This window comes from Andrena cerasifolii, chromosome 3 (assembly GCF_050908995.1).
Source record: "Andrena cerasifolii isolate SP2316 chromosome 3, iyAndCera1_principal, whole genome shotgun sequence".
Lineage (NCBI taxonomy): Eukaryota > Metazoa > Arthropoda > Insecta > Hymenoptera > Andrenidae > Andrena > Andrena cerasifolii.
In genome coordinates, this window is record NC_135120.1 from 14,330,075 (window position 1) to 14,352,394 (window position 22,320).

At 45.8% G+C, this 22,320-nt stretch overlaps 1 protein-coding gene across 2 annotated transcripts in view; it reads left to right on the forward strand.

Moving 5' to 3' along the window:
• The window catches only part of LOC143367484 (zwei Ig domain protein zig-8), a 302,413-nt gene that overhangs the window by 170,813 nt on the left and 109,280 nt on the right, over nt 1–22,320 (forward strand). The window contains exons 1-2 of one of the 2 annotated variants that reach the window (XM_076809332.1): nt 3,599–3,697; nt 4,020–4,210. In XM_076809332.1, the coding sequence (XP_076665447.1) occupies nt 3,613–3,697; nt 4,020–4,210 (276 nt within the window). In that variant the 5' untranslated portion in view covers nt 3,599–3,612. Of the gene's footprint in view, nt 1–3,598; nt 3,698–4,019; nt 4,211–22,320 lie in introns of those variants that run through there. The other variant, XM_076809333.1, reaches the window with a different exon arrangement.

Consider the following 22,320-nt stretch of genomic DNA (forward strand, 5'->3'; position numbering starts at 1 on the left):
CGCGACTTCTTTCCGCCACTTCAACGAAGTGTAATAAAGAACAAGCTTATGGGAACGTCTGAAGGAAATTTCGCAATTTCGCGCTCGAAACTCTGTGTAGAGGTCCATAATTTCGAAATTGAAATAAAGGCCGCAGTAAATGACACCGAAAGTAGTTTGAAAAGTGGCGCGAAAGTTTACGCTCGAGGAATCGAAATGAACGCGCGGCAGAGGAACGTGCGCGTCGAATGAACAAGCTTTATGTGGCCCGATTCCATTGAATTGGCTTTCTCCCTTAGATTTGTTTCGTTGCATGCATGGAATTCTCGTAAATAGGGATTTTATTAATTCTTTCACGTATCCCGACGTCGCTGGAGGGTGAAGAATGTTTTTGGTATTAGATATGCGCGCTGCATGATCGCGGGAACAAGTGCTTGCGATCGCTGCTCTTTGTACACAGCCCCCTACCGTGCACAATGCCAGATTGAATTGCCTTCAGGACGATGCTGGAAGTTTCGTATAACGGTATGCGAGGAACCGTCGAGAAAGGACACGTCATTAAAACGGCAAAAAGTCAGGGGAAAATGTCGAACGCTCTCCTCGAAGCAATTCAACTTCCAAGCGTCATTCGCGAAGAAGCACCTGCACAAAGGAGCACCCCGAATCGAAAACTTCCTCCTCTCTTAAAAGATCGCCATTCTTCGACCCCGGTGCCTCGGCGGAGTCTCTCTCCCGGGACACGTCGGCTGTTTAAATATTTTAAATGCACGAAAGTTTCTTGCCGTGTCAAGGGTCTTTTTCATTACGAACAACCCCTGTTTTCTTAGACAGAAATTGATCATCGTAGAATATACGAGTTCCAGCACCCTAAGATATAAAAAAGTCTCGCAGGAGTTCGATATATCCAGGATTTTATTTCATTCGTTTCTGTGTAGCTACTAAATAGAATTTTAAGTGGTTATTCCTGTAATCACGCCGCAAAATTCAAGGCAACATTCGAGGGTTTTTTTCACAGGGAATACAATAAATAACAATGTCAAACTTTTTTTTCATTTATTAATCTACTTATAAGGTATACGGAACAATTTTTTAAATACACTTTTAATTATGTTTTTTCAATGTTATCTAGAGGTAAAAACTGCCCCCTTTGAAAAGATGGCGGGAGTGATTTCAGCTCACAGACTCATGTGAAACACAAAAACCAAACTGCTGTTTAATCATTCTGAATACCGCTATCGCAAGTGCCAGAATTAGCCACGTAAGTCAAAATTTAACAAAACTGCGCGCAGTCAAACTTCAAGTAAAAATGGAAAATTTCGAGACAGTTTGGTTTTTTGTTTCACATGAATCACTCTTGCCAGGCAGGTATTTCTTTTCAAAGGCGCGATTTTTAACTCCAGATAACATTGAAAAAAACACAATTAAAAGTGTACTTAAAAAATCGTTCCGTGTACATTATAAGTAGCTTAATAAATGAAAAAAAGGTTTAACGTTGTTATTCATTGTATTCACTGAGAAAAAAAACTCTCAATGTTGCCGAATTTTTATTCCTCCCCATCCTCCTTAAAGTAACGAAGTCATCGTGGTCACGCTAGGACTACTTGCGTGTTACCTAAATACCTATAGAGGTCATCGAACTGCTTTTCTTTACAAACAGGTATGACTGACACGGCCCCTGTGAGTGGGAGATATGCTCGATACGTATCCCCGATATGAATTCGTAATCTAAAGCATCAATGGACGTAGCAGAGCGAGATTAACCGCGCAGACGTGACGAAATTCAATATTTACGCGAGCTGTCCGCGCGCGTAATCGTGTCGCAATTAAGAGCAGCGAAATTCGATTATGTACTCGCTCGGTTCTCGGCAATGCTCTGTAATTAGCGGCGAAACCCGTAGAAAACGAATCGTGCGGTTAGACCGTCTGCCAGAGCGATAACAAGCCAATTATGCCCCGCATTTTGCCCTTTTCCAGCACTCTACGCGTTCCACCTGCTCCGTGACCGATAACCGATCCGAAGATCGTTGCAACTTCAATTCCTGATGTCGACGAATCACAGAAACGACACGTAGAAGTTTTGTTTGCCATTATGCCAATCATTTTCTAGCAGGTACTCGCGATAACGTAACCTTTTACGAGAGAAGCGTCATTTGAATCGCGTCTCCCGTTGTCGGGTCTCCCGACAGAATCACCTTGCAAATAAACTTTCATATCTCCGCATTTGTTTCTCTTTACAGACAATTTTGTCCGGCAACTTTCCTACTTTTCTTGACACAGCGGGTCTTCAGCTTGAAGCTGCGCATTGGCCCCACTCATCTCCGCGTAACTTTTAATATTTTCTCAAACGAAGTAAATTGAAAATATCGCATTCTGCCTCTCAGAACTTCTGGCACGATCGTACTTCCATTACCCCACCGCGAAAGGAACGGTTGCGAACCGGACGAATGATTTTCAGTGTTTCATTTAACGATCCTGCAGGTTCCCTGAAATTATTATTCCCGGAGGAAGCGCGAGGTATTTAGCAATTTCCGGAGAGATGTACGTCGCTCGCTATTTCTGAGAAGTTTGCGCTACAATCGTACGAAGAATGCTCCGTAATTTAGGTATACCGAAACAAATTCTCAATGGCCACCGGAGAATGCCGGCGAGTTACGGAAACGGCTCGGGAACTCCGTGTTAAAATACTAAACAAGTTCGGTAATTGTCCGCGACCACGTCGAAATCAACGTTCCTCCTTTTTCTATCGGAGTTCGGTGTACTGCATTAAAGTTCATTCCGAAAGTTTGCTCGACAACTCGCCAAGTGGGAGCGGTTAGGAGCGGTATACCGGTTCGACTCGGAAACACTTACAAAACCGTTTTACCGGGAATCTTTACCTGACGTTTCGAGATTAAAAATTGTTCGAGAAAATAGAAGACCGGGAGAAAATTGATTGTTTGCCGTTTCGCTCAGTCCCCGCGCTTTGAGCGCGTTTCCCCCCCGTGTCCAAGGCGATAATACCGTTTAATTGGAAACAGTTCCGCGGCTGCACAAGTATTTCTGTGTCGCGAGGCTATTCCCATTCGATTATATAAACACCGGGGGCATTTATAAGATGAATCAAGATTACAATCCTCTCTGTGGCGCAAGCTTTCAGAAGATTCACTCGCCCTGATAAGGAGCGTCTCGACTGCCTAAAATTTTCCTCGGTACGAGCTTCGGTGTCTGAGAAACTCTCGCAAGTTTCGGTAACCATCAGCTCGTTTACGAGGCTGTCAAACGCGATCCGAGACGACGAGGCAACCGATGCAACGATCATAATGCAGCCCACAGAATCTCGAATCACGACCGGCCCAGACTCGCAAAACTTAGGGTCGCAGTGACACGTGACGTTCGCGAGTCGACGGTGCATCGCGCCCTATCAATCCAATTTATCTCGGTATCGGCGGGCATTAAGAAATTCCTCAGCGAACTCGTTCGATAAACATGGCTGCGGTCTCCGTTGATAGGACAGTAGATGATGCCGGCGATTGTCGCCAGCGACAGGGCCTTTGTACGCTCCCTGTGCACGGGTCTGGTTGAACAGATCCGCCTGGGAAGTTCACTACGCGACCGTGGCTCGCTAGCACAGATAAAAACACGAGCATTTATCACATGCGAGCTGGCCGACGTACCCGCTGTCTGACTGACGTTTTAATCCAATACGCGAGCCACTCTGCCAGTGGAAAAAGTGCATTACGTAAGTACAATCAACATCCCTTCTGTCCGCCCGCGGGCGGGGACGTTATTGGGCCCTATTATACGCCAGCCGACGTTGTAATGTTGAATGCGACGCACGGTCGAACGAAACATGCGGATCGAATGAAGTAGGAGGTGTTTACCGGCGTGAAAAACGTTGCCGGTGTCGTGTAGAATGTCGGATGAGTTTACATCGCGTGGCGCAAGGGATATTTGTATCTTGTATGTGGTTAATGATTTGGGGCGTTGGTGCTGTTGGTAGAGAATATAAAGAGAACCAGCATGCTTGAGCGAGAAACTTCAATTGTTACTTGAATTTCCAGGGGCGCACTGCTACAGCATGCTGCAGGGAAGCAGCGGGAAGAATGTGAACGCTCATCAGAACAGCCTGGTCGACAGTGGTACAACTCGGACTGGGCCGTACTTCGATCTAGCGGCCTCGAAGAACGTGACCGCTCTGCTGGGCAAGATTACGTTCTTGAATTGCCGCGTCAAGAACATGGGCAACAAGACGGTGAGTGCAAGACTATAAAAACAATAGAGGCCTACGTTTTCAATTATATTTAACCCTCGGTGATTTATTAACGTACTAATGCAATAATGGGCTTCGTAAGGACCCTCTTTCAAATCACTTTAAATTCATTTGCTTCGTGGATTTTTGGGCAAGGCAGAGACCGAAGCTGCTGCGCTGGTCGCCATCGTTGCCGAAGCAACAGCGTTGGAAGAACAAAATTTAATAACGTTTCTCCGATAAATTCTGGGACGTGGGGCACGTTGAAAGTGTCTGCCGGGCGATAAGCAGTCAAAGTACACTGAGTGTGGAAATTAAAATAATTGCAGCCGGTGCGTTCGCGCCTAAAGGGATAACGGGGAAAATTAATATCGATGAAAACGACAGCGGAGGTCCGGGCAAAAACCCTAGACCTCCATCACGGAGATGGAGGCTTAGGTGTAAACGTTTTTCCCTCCGTGCTGAGTGCAGGAAAATATCGAGTGTCAATATTTTACCGGCACAATGGATCGTCACCTGTCTGTAGCAAACTGCAGGGGATGCATCGGAAGTGCACTTGGGTGCCGTCGGGCTCTCCACAATGCCATTGAACAAAGTGCACCAGTCCTTTGTGTGTGTATATATATATTTATATATACACTTATATATATATATATGTATGTGTGTGTGTGTATATAGGTAATGTTTATCTATTGCGAATTTCTGACAATTATTGGAGTCAATTTACACTCGACAAAGCTATCTTCAAATATCTCCGCGAGAAACTGTTTATTTCACTAACAAACCTAAAGAGGTCGTCAAGTTTCTCAAGAATTGTAAAGCGAAGGGGGAGACGTGCTTGCATTGTCGTTCGTTCTTAATTTATCGAATTAACAGCGCGGAATATAATTTTCGAATAGATTGTCCGAGTTTCTGTGCGAATTAGAGAAACTGTTATACCAACATTATGAATTGGTACAATGGAAATTAGAATAAGGATTGTGGGTCGTAGCAAGGGAGCTTCTGCGACAATTTCAAAGTAGTTTTTCGCGGGAGAGGAATGCAATGGTGGTTGTAACGATAAATCTCCGCTGGTTGGTCGTTTTATTCTAATTCGTGTAAGTCACTTTTGGGGTGGGCAAATTTATGCATGAAAATTAGACATGTATATGGTGGAAGCAGGGTGGGAAGATTCGACGATCGTAATTCATGTAACATGGTTTTATGAGATTTTTTTGTCACCACCTTGCGGGGAAAGATTAGATCGTCCGAATTATGCGCGGTCCGTTGCACGATTCATGGTTACCAAGGCTTGTGAAATAGTTGGCACGGCCAGCTCGTTGAATTTCTTCGTCTTTTGCGAACCGTAAGCCTGAGGACCTGTAAAGCAGAGAATTAATTAGTTTATAATTATGAAAGAATCGTACAGAGGTTGCCTAGGCGGGTCTACATACTACTTTATCGAAATCTTGAGGCAGGGCCCGATCTAGGAAAATTTCAGTCACTGTGAAAAATTATATCTTAAAATAATTATTATTTAAAATTAAATATAAAGAGCGGTAAAAATCATTTTTGCCCAGAACGACGGAAGAGTTCGATCGAGCCCTGTCTCGATGACACGCATGTATATCTTTCGCAAGCTTCCCGAGCAATTACATACCCTCCTGCATTTCAATCTCGCTCTGCATTTAATCACAAAAAGGAACAACTATTTCCAGGAATAACAGGCACTCCGAAAAGCCTGCAGAGCACGGAAAAAGCACGGTAAAGCCGTCCATCGGGAATATCTGTCGCCCCACGTTCCATTCGTGTTCAACATCTCGTGAATCAGAGATTCGCGACAGTTGCTCGTCGAAACGAAACATCTGGCGGTTCGAAGTATACACGCGTGCTCGATTGTAATCGGATTTGCGCCGTACATCGAAGAATACGCGTCCGCGAATCGTTGACGAAAGTATCTTACCTTGTACACCTAAATACACCTTTGTTAATCTGCAAATCGAATGCATTCGAAAGAAGATTCAGCACTGGCCTGTGAAAAAGTAACGTCGCTGTATCCGGTCGTTCATATAGCGTTGACGTTGCCCCAGTTTTGACCTGATTCTACTACGGAGCACCGTGCCGCTACGAAATTCGAGTCGCGTATCAAGTTTCAACCCCAATGGATTGTTCGCGAAATTTTAATGACATCGGGTAGAATTGGTCGCGAGAACAGTCGCGGGAACTCTGTGAAATTGACTCGAGTACATAATTACAGGCTCGCGGTCCGCCACTCCGAAAAGTTCCAGAGCCACCCTCAGCCTTTCTTCTCGCATCAATTAACGGAGAAATAAAATCAGACGCAAAACAGCCTAATGAGGACCGCGTACGAAAGCAATTGAAACACTTCCAAACGAGTACGCGAACTTGCAGGTAGATAATCGTGGACAAGACGGTTAAGTATCGGTGTAGAGCCGTCGGTATTGATCAGGGGAGAAGGGTGGTTGAATTTCTTTGAGGGGTAAATTAACCGGAAACTTATTTCTCGCATAAAATCCTGCGGTCCTGGGACGGTGGGCTCGTCGATGTTCATGAAGGACGCAACTAAGTTTATTCCACAGAGTACACTCCAGTAATTACACCGAGTTGGAGTATTTGATTTCGAGATCATGTTTACACCATCATCCATTAAAACTTCGGAAAAGTTCTGGATCCAATACGGGCCGCGGTGTTGGATGAATCGGAGACCGGGTTGTAAATATTCCGAAATTATGCGACTCGAATGTTGTTAGTGGAAAGTAAGTTGTCGAGGGTCATTCCTTAATTCCCGACCCATCCTGTTGCATAATTTTTGCAACCGACTGAGAGTTATTGGCCCCATCGAGGCTGATAATAAACTTATCCTAACGAGTACCTGCATCCAATTAAGTATACCTACTTTGGATGTACTCATTCTTCCAATCCCTGACGAAACATTTTCGTTAAAACATCGGGGTCGTAAACATCAGCTCGTCCGGCGGTGTTACTTGGGAAAATATTACGAACAGAACATGGCGATATTACGAAAGCGTCATCTCGAAAGAAGAAGGATACTCGGTAGAATATGAAGTCGTACTGTTTCCAAGAAATATTCCACAGAGGGGGCATACGTTTCCCTCGTCGTCATACGTGAAACGCAGATATTCTTGTGTCACATTGCGAGCGCGGAAGCTCTGAATACCTTCGACGTCAATGGACGGCCCTAGACCTTTTTCAGGCACGTTCTTTTGCCCGTCAAAGACGAGCCAAATTTTTCTGTGCACGCCTCAGCGCAACGTCGACGGAAATCAATTCTTAATATCCAGGGCGATTACTATCGGCGCATCAGCCGGTGACGTGCTCAAGACACGAGCAGTAACTTCACTTACAATTAATTCCACATCAAAGCGACTGACGATCCCCACGAGGAGGAATTGTTCTCGGTTAAGGGCGAGGGCTGGAATGGAGAGGGCGAAGGGTGGCGACGGACGAGTTCTAGAAACTAACGGGGGAGGACAGTGTTATGTAAGAAGGCGAAATCCTTTGTAACACTGCAGAAACCTGTAATGAGCACGCAAGGGGCGGGGGCACGGGTGAAATTTCATCGGGCAGGATTCACCGCGACGTTCCAAAGGAGCCCCCGATACCTTCGTTAATCCAGCAATTTCTCGGGCAACGTGATTTTCGAACGGCAGGTGCATTATCGGGAAACCATTAGGCTGCGTCAAAAGTGCTGCCAGACGTTTGAAAATCGGGAAAACGTTTGCTCCTTTGATTTTTGGTATGCCGTGAGCTTGGCTGTATTCTGATACGAGCTAAGTAGGTTTGAATGGGAATGATGACAGGGGGGGAAATGATAAAGGGGAGAAAGTACAGTTGCAGAATATGAGGACTTATACTATCCTATATTTACCTGGAACGCTTCTGAGAAGACTACAGGTCCCGAATTTCTCTAGGGTCTCTAAGGTAGGTACTCCATTCGAAGAGTGCTCACAGAGGATTGCATCGTTCGTTTTTATAAGCCAATGAAGATTCTCACACACTAAGCCTATATCACTTATAAAATCTAATTTTCCCAGTCTCGGCCCGCTACCAGCGTCCCTTAGGAACGTTGTTTAGGCGCGCGTTACTCGCGAACGAAGCGAGCACGTGCGAACAACGAAGTTCGAAGGAACGTCTAGCCTTTCCAGGTTCCCTTACCTTTCTGCTCTCGCTTCTGACCCTTCCTCGTTCGCCTCCGCGTATGGCTTCCAGCCGATAAAATGCACCGGTACCTTTCCTGTTACTCCAACGATCAGCCGTCCATATATCTTCTGGCGTAGCCGCTCGCCGATCTCGCGTCCGCGAGAAATCGAGACGTTTGTATCGCCAACGAAGCGTTACTCGATCCACATCGACCCGAGTCTTTGCCTGGCAAAGGTAAAAATTATATCGCCTGTCGCGCAAGGTAAAACGTGGGGTCGGATAGGCTCGGGGCTCGAGGGGAAGAAATCATGCAAACTTAATCTTGCGGCATTATTGATTTAGACTTGTTTATGCACGAAGCTAACGGCGTTGCGTGTGATCCCTAATTGCGATGTAGCACACTGCGCCGAGGTAACTGTTCACCACCATAATTATTCGCGAAGATCTGAAGGCTGAAGGCACTGTTATCAAAGGGGAAGATTCTCGAGATTGTAGATTTTCCAGTTACGACAGTGGTTCTCAAAGCGGTCGCGAAGTGTTTCCAGAGGGGTCGCCGCGGTTAGTTTTAGTTGACCATTTTTAGCTCTTGTTTATTTTAATATGGTTATATTGCCATATTCTATTATTGATATGACACTGGATTTTTATGAATGAAATAAGAAAAAGCTGGTTACCCGGATGCAAGCACAACCATCGCAATAAATAAGATAATTATATATTTAATACATGTATTAAGATAATGAAATATTATTAACACTATTCCTACCGACACCACGTATACCTATTCCTACTGCGACCAGTCAAATGACCGGTCTTTAGTGCAACATATATTTTTTAATATAGAATTTGACAGTATAAAAATATAGTTTTTTCTATTCAGAAGTATATCGTGTACATACGTATATTTGAGGAAAAGTCGTAAATTCTAATCGAAATTTTAAAAACGGTCATTTGACCGGTCGTGGTAGGAATACTGTCAAGTTAGAATCATACTCTGAAATACCTATTTTAAATGTGATTTCTATACCTTATTAAATTTAACAACACTATGAAACAGTGAGTTATGAAATCGTATTTAATAGACTCGACGAACTCGATCGTGCTCGGGAGATTGTCCTCTACTACGATATAAATAAGTAAACCAACTGTCCCGGTCACAGCCCGCTAAAAACTCTCGCAGTGAGTTGAAAGACCTACAGTTTCGGTAACAAACCACCCCTTTGAAACAATACGAATCGCTGAAAGGGCAACTGTAATCAGACACTTTTGATATCAATTTCACGAGCGATATACCCGACACTCCAGCCGAGGGGGCGAAAGTAACGACAAGCGTCGAAAACAAAAGTGCCGGCCGCTGAGTTGCAGAGAAATCGCGAAAAGTCCCAGCGGGGGCCATCGGTATGCCGACCCGTCTGTCATTAATTTTCTATTGTAGCCAGCCCTGGGGGCGCATTGTCCAGGCGAACGTTTCTATTTACACAGAGGATCGGCTAGCCTTGCTAGCTGGATGTTCGCGATGCTTTCGGCATTGTTAGGCGGCACACGCAACTCCGCTATCAACGTGATGCGAAAACCGATGCGCAGCGGCGGGCATTCGATGAAATGAAAGGAAAAAGCGGGGTTCAGGGCCGATCCTATTGCGTTCTCAGTGTCGCTGGACTTACCGGGGATGCAGCTGACTTCCATCCACGGAGAATTCGATCCCCCACCTTTCTATTAACCCCCTCCGATCCTCGCCGTTGTCTCGCGCGAAACTGGATTGATTTCGCGTCTTTACTCCACTGCATCACGCGACAGAGAAATTACGAAATCTCGAATTGCAAGCAGCGCGGGTGACTGGTTAGAGGAACTGGCCATAGAACACTGCGAAACTCGCCGAAGTTTAATAGAGTCTGTCTTATAAACGTCACGAACTTAACGAAATTCGAACGTCCCCGGTGGTTCTTCCGGAGCTGAGCTTAATCGCTGATGCTGTTACAATTGAAATTAAAGTGTGTAACTTACGAGCGAAGTTTCCTTTCGGATTTCGTGCGCGAATGATACAGTAAACCAGCAGTGATATCACGGAAGGCTGGATAGTTTTTTGGTGTCGAGTAGACGTGTCATTGTAAATTGACGGAAATCAAGACAGTATAATTTAGGTACTTTCTATTTTGTCACGATAAATCCGATCGGTGGGAGTGCAATTTTGCGCCAGGTTTGCAACGAACTATTTACGACAGAATACCTCGTTTGAACCATGTAGTTTGTTGCTATTTAAATCGTTCGTTACTAGACCAGTGAATCGAACATTTAACGGTGTTCATTATCCTCCATTATTCGTTAACAAGTGACGTCACATTGCTAACAAGGCGCTGCGGTTGCGATTAAGAGACCTTGGTTTGAGAATTTAGGGGGGCTTTGTGTGATTTTAGAACTTTAAACATCCCTCTGATATGTTATCGCTGCCGGTATGTACGTACGCCTGGCATATTGGTTTTACAACTTTACGGCCACCGCTTTTACGTAAAATTTCCATACGCCAGCTGATCGTTTTATCGGCGAACTGTACCACATGTCAGCCACTGCGACATCTTTATAATTTTTTTTTGCCCCTTGTTTCTATTAATAGTAGCTATTACTACTGCTTGTTATCGCGAATCAACTAAAATTCAATGAAAACGAATGAAGAAGAGTGTTCTAGAAATCGTAGAGACGTTAATTATTATTCCAAATAGAAAGCAAATGTTTCCTTCAATTTTCCTGCGTGCACAGAATGGAAGGAAAGAAGTGTCCGATAAATGCCAGCAATTGAAATTTTATTCCGAGTCTTAAGAGACTGTTAACACTGGCTGTGTAAAATAAATTAATTGCTAGCGATATAATATTCACGAGCACTCAATTATTTACGAGAAACAGTTAACTGTTTTTCTCCAATAATTCTCTGCACTCTGTCGAGACATTCAGTTATTGACTCTGCCTTTATCGGGTTCCGCGGAGAATCTATTTAAATACTTCATCGAGATGAACACTCTCTACTGGACACTGAATACAGTACCATTGAATATAGCCAATCGAGTACGTTTTCATACCAGAAGCAGCTGCTTCTCTTAAAGAAGAAGCATCCCCCGTCACGTGCATTAAAAGGAAACACGGGGATATCTTGATGGATGGGACGTTGTAAATCTCGCCGTATTGCGAAATGTAAATTAGCCGTCTTGTACAATAGGCCGGGACTGTTTTCTAAAGTATTCTAATCTCTCTTCAGAAATGAGATACTTCACTGCCTGACACCGCGAGAACTTCTGTGCGTGGCATTCGGTCTCACAGTGAAGCATAAATCCATGGCAATCTGACAGCAAGCGACAGAATTTTTTGAAGATTATTCCGCCGGAGTTAGAGATAAAATATCGCTTTCCCGCGCTTTGTTGGGTAATAAAGTGTCTACCGTTCGTTGGCAAATGAATGGAATTCCGGTTGAGTATTTGGCACACAATTATTCAATTTAAAAGTACAAGTTGAAGAGGCTGTTTCATCAATTCACAGTCGAGTGCCCGACTGTTTTGCCCCTCTTTCTATGAAACGAGTAAATTCACAATACATATTCTGAAGAAGAGGACGTCGCATGCAGAGGAACGAGTGGGACTCCACTTACTGAATTAGAAAGAACACCGTTATTACGTGAATAGGAAGGGAAACCGAGGGGGGGGTGTCGCGTTACTTTTGATCGCGAGTAGCTTTTGAATTTGATAAGGAATCGCGTTCCCTGCCTCGTTCGAATGTTAATGACGTATTAATGCTAATGATGCTCGTTAGAAGCAGCGTGCCATTGAAATTTCCGCTCAGCGTTGTTTCATTCCTCTAACCGGGAACAACGTCACCGTGTGGACAGAGGGTAATTCATCGTGTCTCGGCAAATTGGGTCGAGTCAGTTCGCCGGAATGTTGAAAAGACATTCCGAAGGGATTCGTTCTCTCGGAGGAGCGGGCCGAACGTCCGTGATATTGCCCTCGTCTCACGAAATACCTCCCCGACCTGTGCCCACGGAACTTGGAACTATTACGTATAAAGTTGTCGTAAGTTCCCAAGGTTTTCCACTTCCCTTCTTTCCTTTATCTTCGATTCTCGAAAAGAGCGACTTTCCCGACACGGCCAGTCGCGAGTCGTCTCTCTGTATTCCCTTCCAGTCTTCCCTTCAACGCTGGCGAGCCTTCATCGCGTAGAGTTCAAATTAATCAGGGGATGTAAAAGTCCTTCTTAATCCTTACTTCGGTATAACCCCAGCTAATATTTATGAATGGTAATTAAATTTTCGCATGGGAGAGACCGTATTGAGAATTCCTCTCGCTACTTTACTGTAGTATTCTTTAATTACGCGTACAATTGGCAATTAGTTAATCCTGATGAGAATTAAGGATCGAGAGGAGAAGAGCATTGGAATCTGTTCAGCGAATGAGCGTCTGGGATCGCGGCATTCAACGACGCGAGGGAAATACGTAGATACTTATCCGCAGGAAGATTAATGCCGCAAGCCAGGGGTCGAATAATTTGATTCGCAATCAGAGAAACAATTGCATAAAGTTTCCAACGGGTCGACTGCCGCGTTTTAATATTTCCCGATGATAAATGGACGTGTACCCGATTTATCGTGCTTCTATAATTAGCAATTCTCTGGCCGTGTGTGCTCGCGTGCACTGTCTTATCGATGCTGTCTTAATAACTGTTATAACAATCGCGGAGGGCAATCTATCTTGCGTGTATTTATCTGTGGATTGTTCTCGCGTCGCGTTTATCCGCTCTCTCGTGTTGTAGCAGATTAATTAGTTTGATCAGATGAGTCGGACGAAAATTAAAATGTTCGCGCTGTGCACTACAAGCTGCTTCTGTTTGCATCTCTGAAACCGGATTACGTATCTCCGCCGAATAAAGCAACGGATAATATTCTTCAAGGTAAATTAATTCCCCCAGTAATTAGTAGTGTTCTTTAAAACATCCACGTCGCGCACTTCACGAATGAAAGTCAACCAGACGCTTTATGACTTTTCAGCCCGACTCTATCTCGTTACCTGAGCGTTGATTAATTCAGAAATTAGTCTGACGACGAATGAAGGCCGCGTATGGCACCACGATTTTTCAGTCGAATACAGCAAAACCGACGTTGACCCCTCGAGAAAGTGGATCGCTGGAAAGAACAGCGAAAATATTCGAATAATCGTGAATCCGCAGCATGGCTAACCGGAGGTCAGGTTTCTTTTGAACTCTGCTATCAACTTTCCTTCCATCCCCGAGACTTTGATCTCTGTTGGTATCGTCGGTGTCGTCTGACACGGAATAATTACGGGCTGGAATAAAAGACTCGTCCGTTCGTCCAGAATTCGCCGCGTAATGGGCAGCGCGCGCCTTAAAGAAATTACTGCCGCGGCGGCGTCCGCAAAGCGCGGCGGGAAAGTTTATTAAACGAGCTTGGCACGAGAACGAGGGCCGAGGACGGCGAACAATTTCGCCCCGGGAAAGATTAGTTCGCCGTGGCGGCGCTCTAATAATCCCATAATGTATCCTGAAAAAGGGTCTTCGCGCGAAAGAAAAATCGCCCTAATGGCGCGCCTCTCCCTCCGCTTTTGAAAATTCGCGCGATCCGCTCGTTTAATAATTTATGGATTATCTTTTACTCTAACCGTTGGCCATTTATCCCTGCTGCCCTCCCCGCTTCTCTTTTTCAATCTCCAGGAAATCATTTCTGCTACAATCTACTTAGCAGCCTTGTTCAATGAAGTTCTACCCCGTGAATTACATTTACTTTCCTCCTTTCCTCTGGCTCCCCGAGCGAAGAGTGTGATTAATAGGGCGGAGTCGATGATTCAAAGTAGGATACGGAATAGATTATGAGAATCCGTACGTTCCTCCTATCTTTCCGTAGTATTCGACTATCTCTGTTCAAGAGTGCGTTCCTTCGAATCGTAGTTTTCGACCTCTCGTCGCGATTCCATCAGAGCTGCCTGTCATCGTTGCAGTTTCAAATCGGGATCCCTGGGCCCTTGCCACGGTCGCGCCCACGAGCTCTATTCTCCATGAAATAACCCCGACATTGCGAGCTGCGAGCATCGCGTTCGCGGGAAATATCTATAACGAGTCGCGTTTTGATCGGACATCTGCGAGAGGGATCGGCGAGAATGAAGCGGGCGCACGCGAGCTGATAAAGCGACGTGGAAACACGGCAAGTTCTGTCCGAGAGGACATCGACAATTTATTTCGGTGAAACTTGAAACCCTACTGATCAGGCGAATATGCAAAATCACTTGAAACTAATTAGTTGAGCAGCTTCTCGCCAGTGCGATCAATGTCACAATGATGGCGTTAAATTAACACGGCGCAAATTCTCGTGCAAAAGTTGTGAATTCGACTTTTACTAATTCCACTTCGGTACAAGAGCTTTTCCCAAAAATAATGTTCCCCCGAGAGTCGTTTTCGCCAAAGACTTTCGTCCCGACGTAAATTCACGAAAAGGAATTAAAAAGGCTCACGTGCAAAGATTCAGAAATCAACTCTAATTCCTATTGTACTCGTTCAAAATGCAGGGTAGTAGAACTAGAAAATAATAGCTTGAATCCCAGCGATTCAGTGCGATGAAAAGCTCTTGTAGTCAAGTGGAATTTAGCGACCCGCGGTAAATCGGCGGTTTGGATCGTAAAATCAATGGGTCAAATTAAACTGTAAATGATTTCTTTAATCAAAATCAGAATCTTTTGTTTTTCATCAATTACGAATTACCTTAGTTTTAAAATTATACATATTAATGGTATTAAATAATTCAAGGTGAAAAAATCCGTAGATTTCAGTTTACAATCCGTAGATCCGTAGATAAAGTAAAAAATCCGTAGATGTACTGAAAAATCCGTAGGGTTGGTAGCACTGCGCGCCAGGCCTCGACCAGCGCTCATCGGCATCCCACATTAATATTACACTTTACGCTGCCATGTTGCGTAGAAATGTGACAGAGTTAAGGTAACGAAGAACGCATTCGTACAGCAGATACATATTTTCTACCACCGCCATTTACACGCCGCTCGAGTGGGATTGAAGTACCGAAGTTTAACCACAATATCTGTGCAAAGGGGAGTCCATTACGTAGTCTACACGATCGAATAGAGTCATAATCGCAGGCATCCAATAACACTGCGCCAGCGTAATGATTCGGCGTAGGGGAAGTGGCGCTCATCGTTTCCCCGAAGTTAGCGTTTACGAACGGCCCTACAATGGTAACCAAACACCGATACGTGGCTCGCTAGCGTACACGAGCCACATATTTCGTGGCGCATATACGCGCCGGGTTGGATTATCTCTATTTATCGTACGTGCAATCCCAAGCGCCGCTTCAGGAAATACCGAAAGAGGATTACCAGTCACACGGGCGAATGCATCCATGGCTTCATTAATTCAGGGAGCACATCCTTCCGAAGCTGTAGCGGCCCGGTTTCCCTGCTACCCTCCAACTGGCTGCATCCGGTACACGCGATTCTACGTGTACGGCGAACGACCAGCGCGCGAAAGTCGACGGCCGGGCTGCAGTCAGACGTGCTACAGTAAATACACATTACTGTCCGCTGCGGCGTGCCCCGCCTCTTGTACTCCTCTGTACTATTTTCTGCCTCTTGGCGATATCGGGAATCGAGCTTTTCGTTCGGCTCGCAGATGGCCGAGGGGGAAGTTTCACGGGTTGAGGGTGAGTCGCGTGGAAATGAATGCGGGACGTGTGGGGGCAATGATTGTGTCCGCCGTGAATGCCAAAGTGCAGCCAGAGTTTTGTGATCACAGGTATTGGAGATTTGTAAGGTTGTATCGGGATAACTGTAAAGAGAGCTAGGGTAGATTGTAAGTAACGAATGGGGGCAACTTCTTCTAGGTACTTTAGAATGGATTAAACTCATCGAACTCGAAGCCTGAAGGCTTACAACTCTTCGAATCCTCGAAGCATAGAGGTTTTATTAAACCCTGTCCAAGGTACGAGCTTTATTTACTGGACATCGTCGTGCTATAGGGGCGATAAGGGTAAGAAATAATTATCGTCACTTGACGTCCGTCTACCAGAAAGACGCTAGCGCACAAACTTTACCCTCGGATACGTGTGGCCGTCGCTGTACCTACGCGGCTAACCATAAGTGCAAATATGTGTAGCCGCGTGTTTACCAGTAGCACGCGAGTGTCGCGGTGCACGTACACACACGGACTCGTCGGTACTAGTGCACCGCAGAAACCGTATATATTCGACAGGTGGACGGTGGTGCAGGGCAAGTTGCAGCACACCGAGCTTTCTCGATAATCTTGTTTATTTTCCGGCATGCACTGGCCAGCCCCCACTGAATATATACACACTGGAAACTTCGAGGGCTGGATTCGTGCTCAACACCCACGCAAAGGTTTCGAAACTAGCATAAGCAACGTTAGTACGCTCTCGCTGTCCTGTCCCATTCACCTTTCCCGATAATTTCGGCCAACGGATCCCGATTCAATAATTCCAGGTCCGGGTGACACGGGATTTGTGGCTCCTCTCGATTAATCAACCTCCCTGCAACTTCCGTCGTTCATTCTCCAGGATAATGATGATCTACGATATCGTTGCATCAGAACGGCCGGTGGCAGCTTGAAAGTTTCACGACCTTTCACGTTTCTTTCTGACGCGTCAGCTTCATTCAATGTTGAGAAGAATGAGTTAACAAAGAAATAGCTTCGACTCTGCCTTTCTTAAGGAGGAACACCACTGTGACGGCCGGAAAAGTAAGCTATTTATATGAATTTTTTTCAGGAATAATATACAATTTTCATAGAAGAATTTTACTACCTACATTTAGTATGCTGTCTTAACAGACTATACAAAAAAATAAATAGGAAAACATCCATAAATTTTAATGTATTAATTAATTTTCTAGATCCCCCTACGCGAGCTGGTCGAAAGTGTAGCTATGGAACAGCAGGTCCGAAATCAAATTTAATTTTTTTTTTATAAACTATATGAGTGTAGTTTCCGTTGTACATACCGATTTCTTAAACAAATTATTTTTGTAAAAATAGTGCGCTTTACAAGAAGAGTTTAAAAAATCCTCGAATAAGATGGACAGTTTTTCGAGCGTATTTCAAAACATTTGTTTTCAATCAATGAATCCGTACGTACAACGGAAACTACACTCATATAGTTTATAACAAAAAAATGAAATTTGATTTCGGACCGGCTGTTCCATAGTTACACCTTCGACCAGCTCGCGTGTGGGGGTTTAGAAGATTAATTAATATATTAAAACTTACGGATGTTTTTCTATTTATTTATTTTTCTATAGTCTCTTAAGACAGCGTACTAAAGGTAGGTAATACAATATTTCTATGAAAACTGTAAATTATGCCTGAAAAAAAATCTTAAAAATGGCTTACTTTTCCGGCGGTCACAGTGGTGTTCCCCCTTAAGTCACTCGACAAGCAGTTATTTTATGAAATCTAAACCTAGCGCGAAGATTTATTCAACGAGTGCAATCGGTGTGAAGAAATCTTCGATGAGGTATCGCAGTGCGTAGCTGTGCATTCGAACCGCGCGATATCACCGAAGAATTTTAATGACTCCCCATAAATCCGACCAGCTTCCCCTCCGCGCCAGCGTCTCGAGGATTTTCGCGTTCGTTTTTTTCCACCGCCATCTGAGAATTCCACGGATATTCCTTAGCAGATCCCCTCGGCGTTCATCGAGGAGGAATGGCAGCCGTATCGTCCCATCGATGCCGACCCGTACAAAGGGAAGGAACGCGAAAAAGCGGCGAGAAGAGGCGAGAAGACGTATAATTGCTGGAAGATTGAAAATTCCGTGGCAGCTCCGTGCCCCGATAAATCCAGCACCGCCGCGAAAAATGTCAGCTGGAGCGTTCAACCTGGAATGAAGACGACCATCGATTGTCTCGATTCTCCGCGACACACAAACGATCCTTCTAAGTCTAACAAGGCGAATTTGCCGTTTCGAGGCCCTCGTCTTTCCTCTCGCGGCTTCTCGACATCTCTATTTGCGCCCGGAGATTCCTTCGATTCGGTCACGAACCGACTCCGCGCGAGAATTCTTCTTGAAAACCGCGGGGAATCTCGGTTGCATAAAGTGCGCCACGTTCCACTTAACTTGATCAGCCGAGGTATTCCGTCTGCTGGTAGAATCGCGAGCTTTGCGCCCCCCGCGGGGAATTGAAGAGAGAGAGAGATCGCGCGACGAAATCATTTTTCTTCTCGCCGTGGAAAACGTAAGAACCCATGATGATTAAACCGAATGAATTGAAATCAAGGGCAGACATCGTGCACGCTTCAACTGACTGAACCGACGGTGACTGTTGGATCTGCTGGAGACTCCATCGAGTGTCAAGAGAAATATATTCTGGCAGTCTGCTGAAGAAAGGAATATTGAGAATTCGATTGTTCCAGGAGAACCGAACGTCCCTCGTCTCGCGCGATTACGTAAGAAAAAAGGTGGAACGGGGTTGAAGTCGGTACCACCTGACGCAATATCGTGTCGCTCGAAAATTCATCGGCTCCTCTCTGGGAAATTGGCGAGACAGGATGTCCTCTGCGAGAGCAGCCGCGACGAAAATCGGTCGGGCTGTAATCGAGTGCGCGAACGTGAAGAGCGAATCGGGGGATAAAGTAGGGATTTAACGGGGTCGGAAAGAAGTGAAGCTGGAGGACGGAAGGAGCAACCGTGGAAAATAAAGGCGTCGGGACGGATACGGAAGCGGTTCACTGGATAAAGAAGCCCGTCATCGTGGATCGCGCGTTCACACCGCCTGTTTCGTTCGACGGATCTGCTCCTTATTAAAGGACCAAACCGTACAGCACTCTCCCGTCGACGTATTATTACACTGCGCACGTTCAAATCTAGCTTGGCCATGTAGAATGCGACATGGTAACGGCGAGACAGCACCATAGCGACCGAACCGCGTTGGCAGCTTCGTCTTCGGTGTTCCAAAGGATTCCGCGAGCGTTTCTTGCCGTCAAAGCGAAGTGGCTGCCGGTACACTTAGGTACGCTGCACACTTTGCTGGAAATTGGATCTTAGCGCGGCGTCTAACCAAGAGGGATCTGCAGGGTTAATCCTCTAGCTGGCTTCCGGCGGGCGTCGCCCCGGCGCCGCTTTAGAATCAGATTCGACGCTCTCGCTGCGAGCCAAATCTCGCAAGGTGTACAGGATAGGCACGGGAACTAGGCGGGAAGAACGAAGCCGGACAGAAAATTCGAGGCTCGAATAACAGAAGCCTAGAACGAAGCAACGAAGCTGGCAACGCGACGAGAAAGAAATGGAGCGGGAGCAGGCAGCTGTGGAAGGTTTTCTGTTCAGCAATTAGCTAGCTGGTCGACCTACCGCTTCTTCGAGATGAGCTCGATGCTTCTGGACCGTTTCTTGCCTCCAAATACGTGGTGGAGATTGGAGAGGGCGATAGATTCGAGGGCGTATTGAAAGCATCGATATTCCCTCGAGTAGAACCGACGAGTGAATCGTAATTCGGTTAATGAGTTACCGCGGAGTCGTCGACTCTGATGTATCTATTCGAGCCTGAATTTCCTATATCGTTCGGCGATGTGTTCACCACGATATGATACCTAGGTATTTCAAGCTTTCAGAAACAGAAGGTCAAATCGAACTGGATGTTCCACGTCGAATTTCTGGGCTCTCCTGTCCGTGCCAATGACTATTGCCAACGATCACTTCAGGTCCTTTCTCGAGTTCTCGCTTACTTTCCGAGTCTCGCCCGTCTAGAAAAAGCGTCTCTCCCTTCTTGTCTTGAACGTCACGTCCACAATTTGTCTTTTGCCTTCCTTCGAAGACGAGAATATCGTTCTTACACGAATGTCCTCGAGGCAGCCCGGCAGAGATCTCTTTACGAGTACATCGACCCTCCGTTTTTTTTTTCTGCTCAACGTTCGCAGATTATCGTAACGCCGAGCGTTTCGGGGCGGTTTTTTCGTAGAGGCGAATCGAAAACTTGAGTTTATTAGGGTATTCTGCAAATGAACGAGCACAGCCAACGGCGGAGCGAAGAAGCAAACGTCAGAGAGACAAATGAGATGAAAAGGAAAACTCCGGAGAAATAGACGAGATCATTTGGGAGGTTTTCTCAACGGCAATTAAGCACATGTTCCATCCTCTCCACTTTTGATGGCTTCTCGATATCTGTAATTTTTGTACTTTCTTCGTTAGTTCCCGGCAAAACGTTTGATTGAACTGTCGAGAAACTCCCGGCAACTTCGGTCCCCATTACGGGACTCCTTTCTGTTTGAAAACTACCGGGATTCACTGTATCGTTATAAGTTCCTGAAGCAGGGTCCCTTTGAATTTTAAGTACAATTCGTTCCGTTTATAATGTTTGCCGGAGAGACTGTTGACGTTCGACGTTTAACAACTTTATAATGGTAAACGCATCGGTAAGCGACAGAGGATTCTCGTTCGAACAGTGGAGGAAGGCGTGCCTGGCCAGCCAAGTGAAATAAAGCAGTCTCTAAATTCGCGATGGGGATAGGACAGTGTGTAGTCAGACATCTTGAACAAGGCTATTTTCTCTGGTAGAATAGGTCAGTGCCTAGCCAGACGAGGAAACTAAGTGAGTGATGCAACTTCTCCAAGACGCTCATTTCCTTAACAAATACTCCACTAGGCACGCAAAGTAAAATCCTCTTATAAAGCTTGAGCGAACGAAGAGGAAACAGCGCCTGTTGGAAACTTGAATCTACGAGGGAGCTGGAAAGCATCCACCCACTACACAAAGCATTCGAACTCACCACAGAAATGACGGGACACCGAGAAGTCAACCTTACCATTGAACGTTCGTAATAAAGCAGAAAAATCGAGTAGGATGCTCGACGTGACACTGAGATCAATGGATGAATGTGACGCTCGCGTCAACCGGTAGCTCGTGATACAGGCAATGTTGCTGGCCACTAAATAGCAAGAATAAGGGGGCTGTAGAACCGGAGCGGTACTTGTGCGAGGGCCTCGTTAAAAGCTCAGGAAATGCACTAAAGCATGCCACGGTCGCGCGCTGTTGAAGGTGCCGTTTAAAGAGCTTCGGGAAAGGGGTGGAAAAAACGCGAGGCAAGGCGCGGCCGTGTATACTCCTTAATGGTTTGCGCTGAAGAATCAGCGCATCCAGCAGAAGAGGATGGAAAAAGGAAAAAACGTCTTCAGGTGCGGCGGAAGAACGATCACGGAGTCGCGGCGAAACGGAAACTGGACAAGCACAGCATCCACGGTGATATAAGAACTTGGAGAACTCTAGATGCTCTCGCGCGTTATGCCATCGATCTAATTCTTCCCCTCGATCCAAATCTCGCGTTATTGGCCAACTGCGATTGCATCATTCGTCCGAAAGGAATGTTTTGTACTCTTTGCCGCTATCTCCATAATTTCATCCAACTAATTCCGTCGCTTCGACGATCTCCCTTAACGCAATTACCTCAACTCTCCCACTCTAGCCTGTCTGTCCGGATGAAGAACAGCTTGCAATAGCTATAATTCAATCTTTCCCAGCACGTTCAGAAAGTTTCCTTCTGTTGGGCTGGATTTCGCGTGCACGTACTCCTCGCGCTGCCCTCTGCTACACGCCTGCACTGATCAGCTGTTTCGTTCTATTTATCAAATTCTTTCGGCGTGGAAGCCGCCTCTTTCCCCGTAGCTCCCCCTCAGGCCATAACAGCGATGCATTAGAGAAAATCTTTTAAGTCGGCCCACCACCCGCGTCTCCGCGCCTCTTCGCCCAGAGGCTTTAAGCGAGCGAGCCCGATTTCCGACTACCACTCGAAATTAACCTTATCGGGCAGGGAAGGGCGTAAGGGCGATTATCGGCGAGAACGGAGGGTGACGGTAAGCTCGGAAACCCCTTTCGCTTCGCAAATGACTAGGTTCGAGGCGGAGTGAAAAGTAATCAGCTTTTCCAGATCGGTAGCCGAGAGTCCCCGCGCCG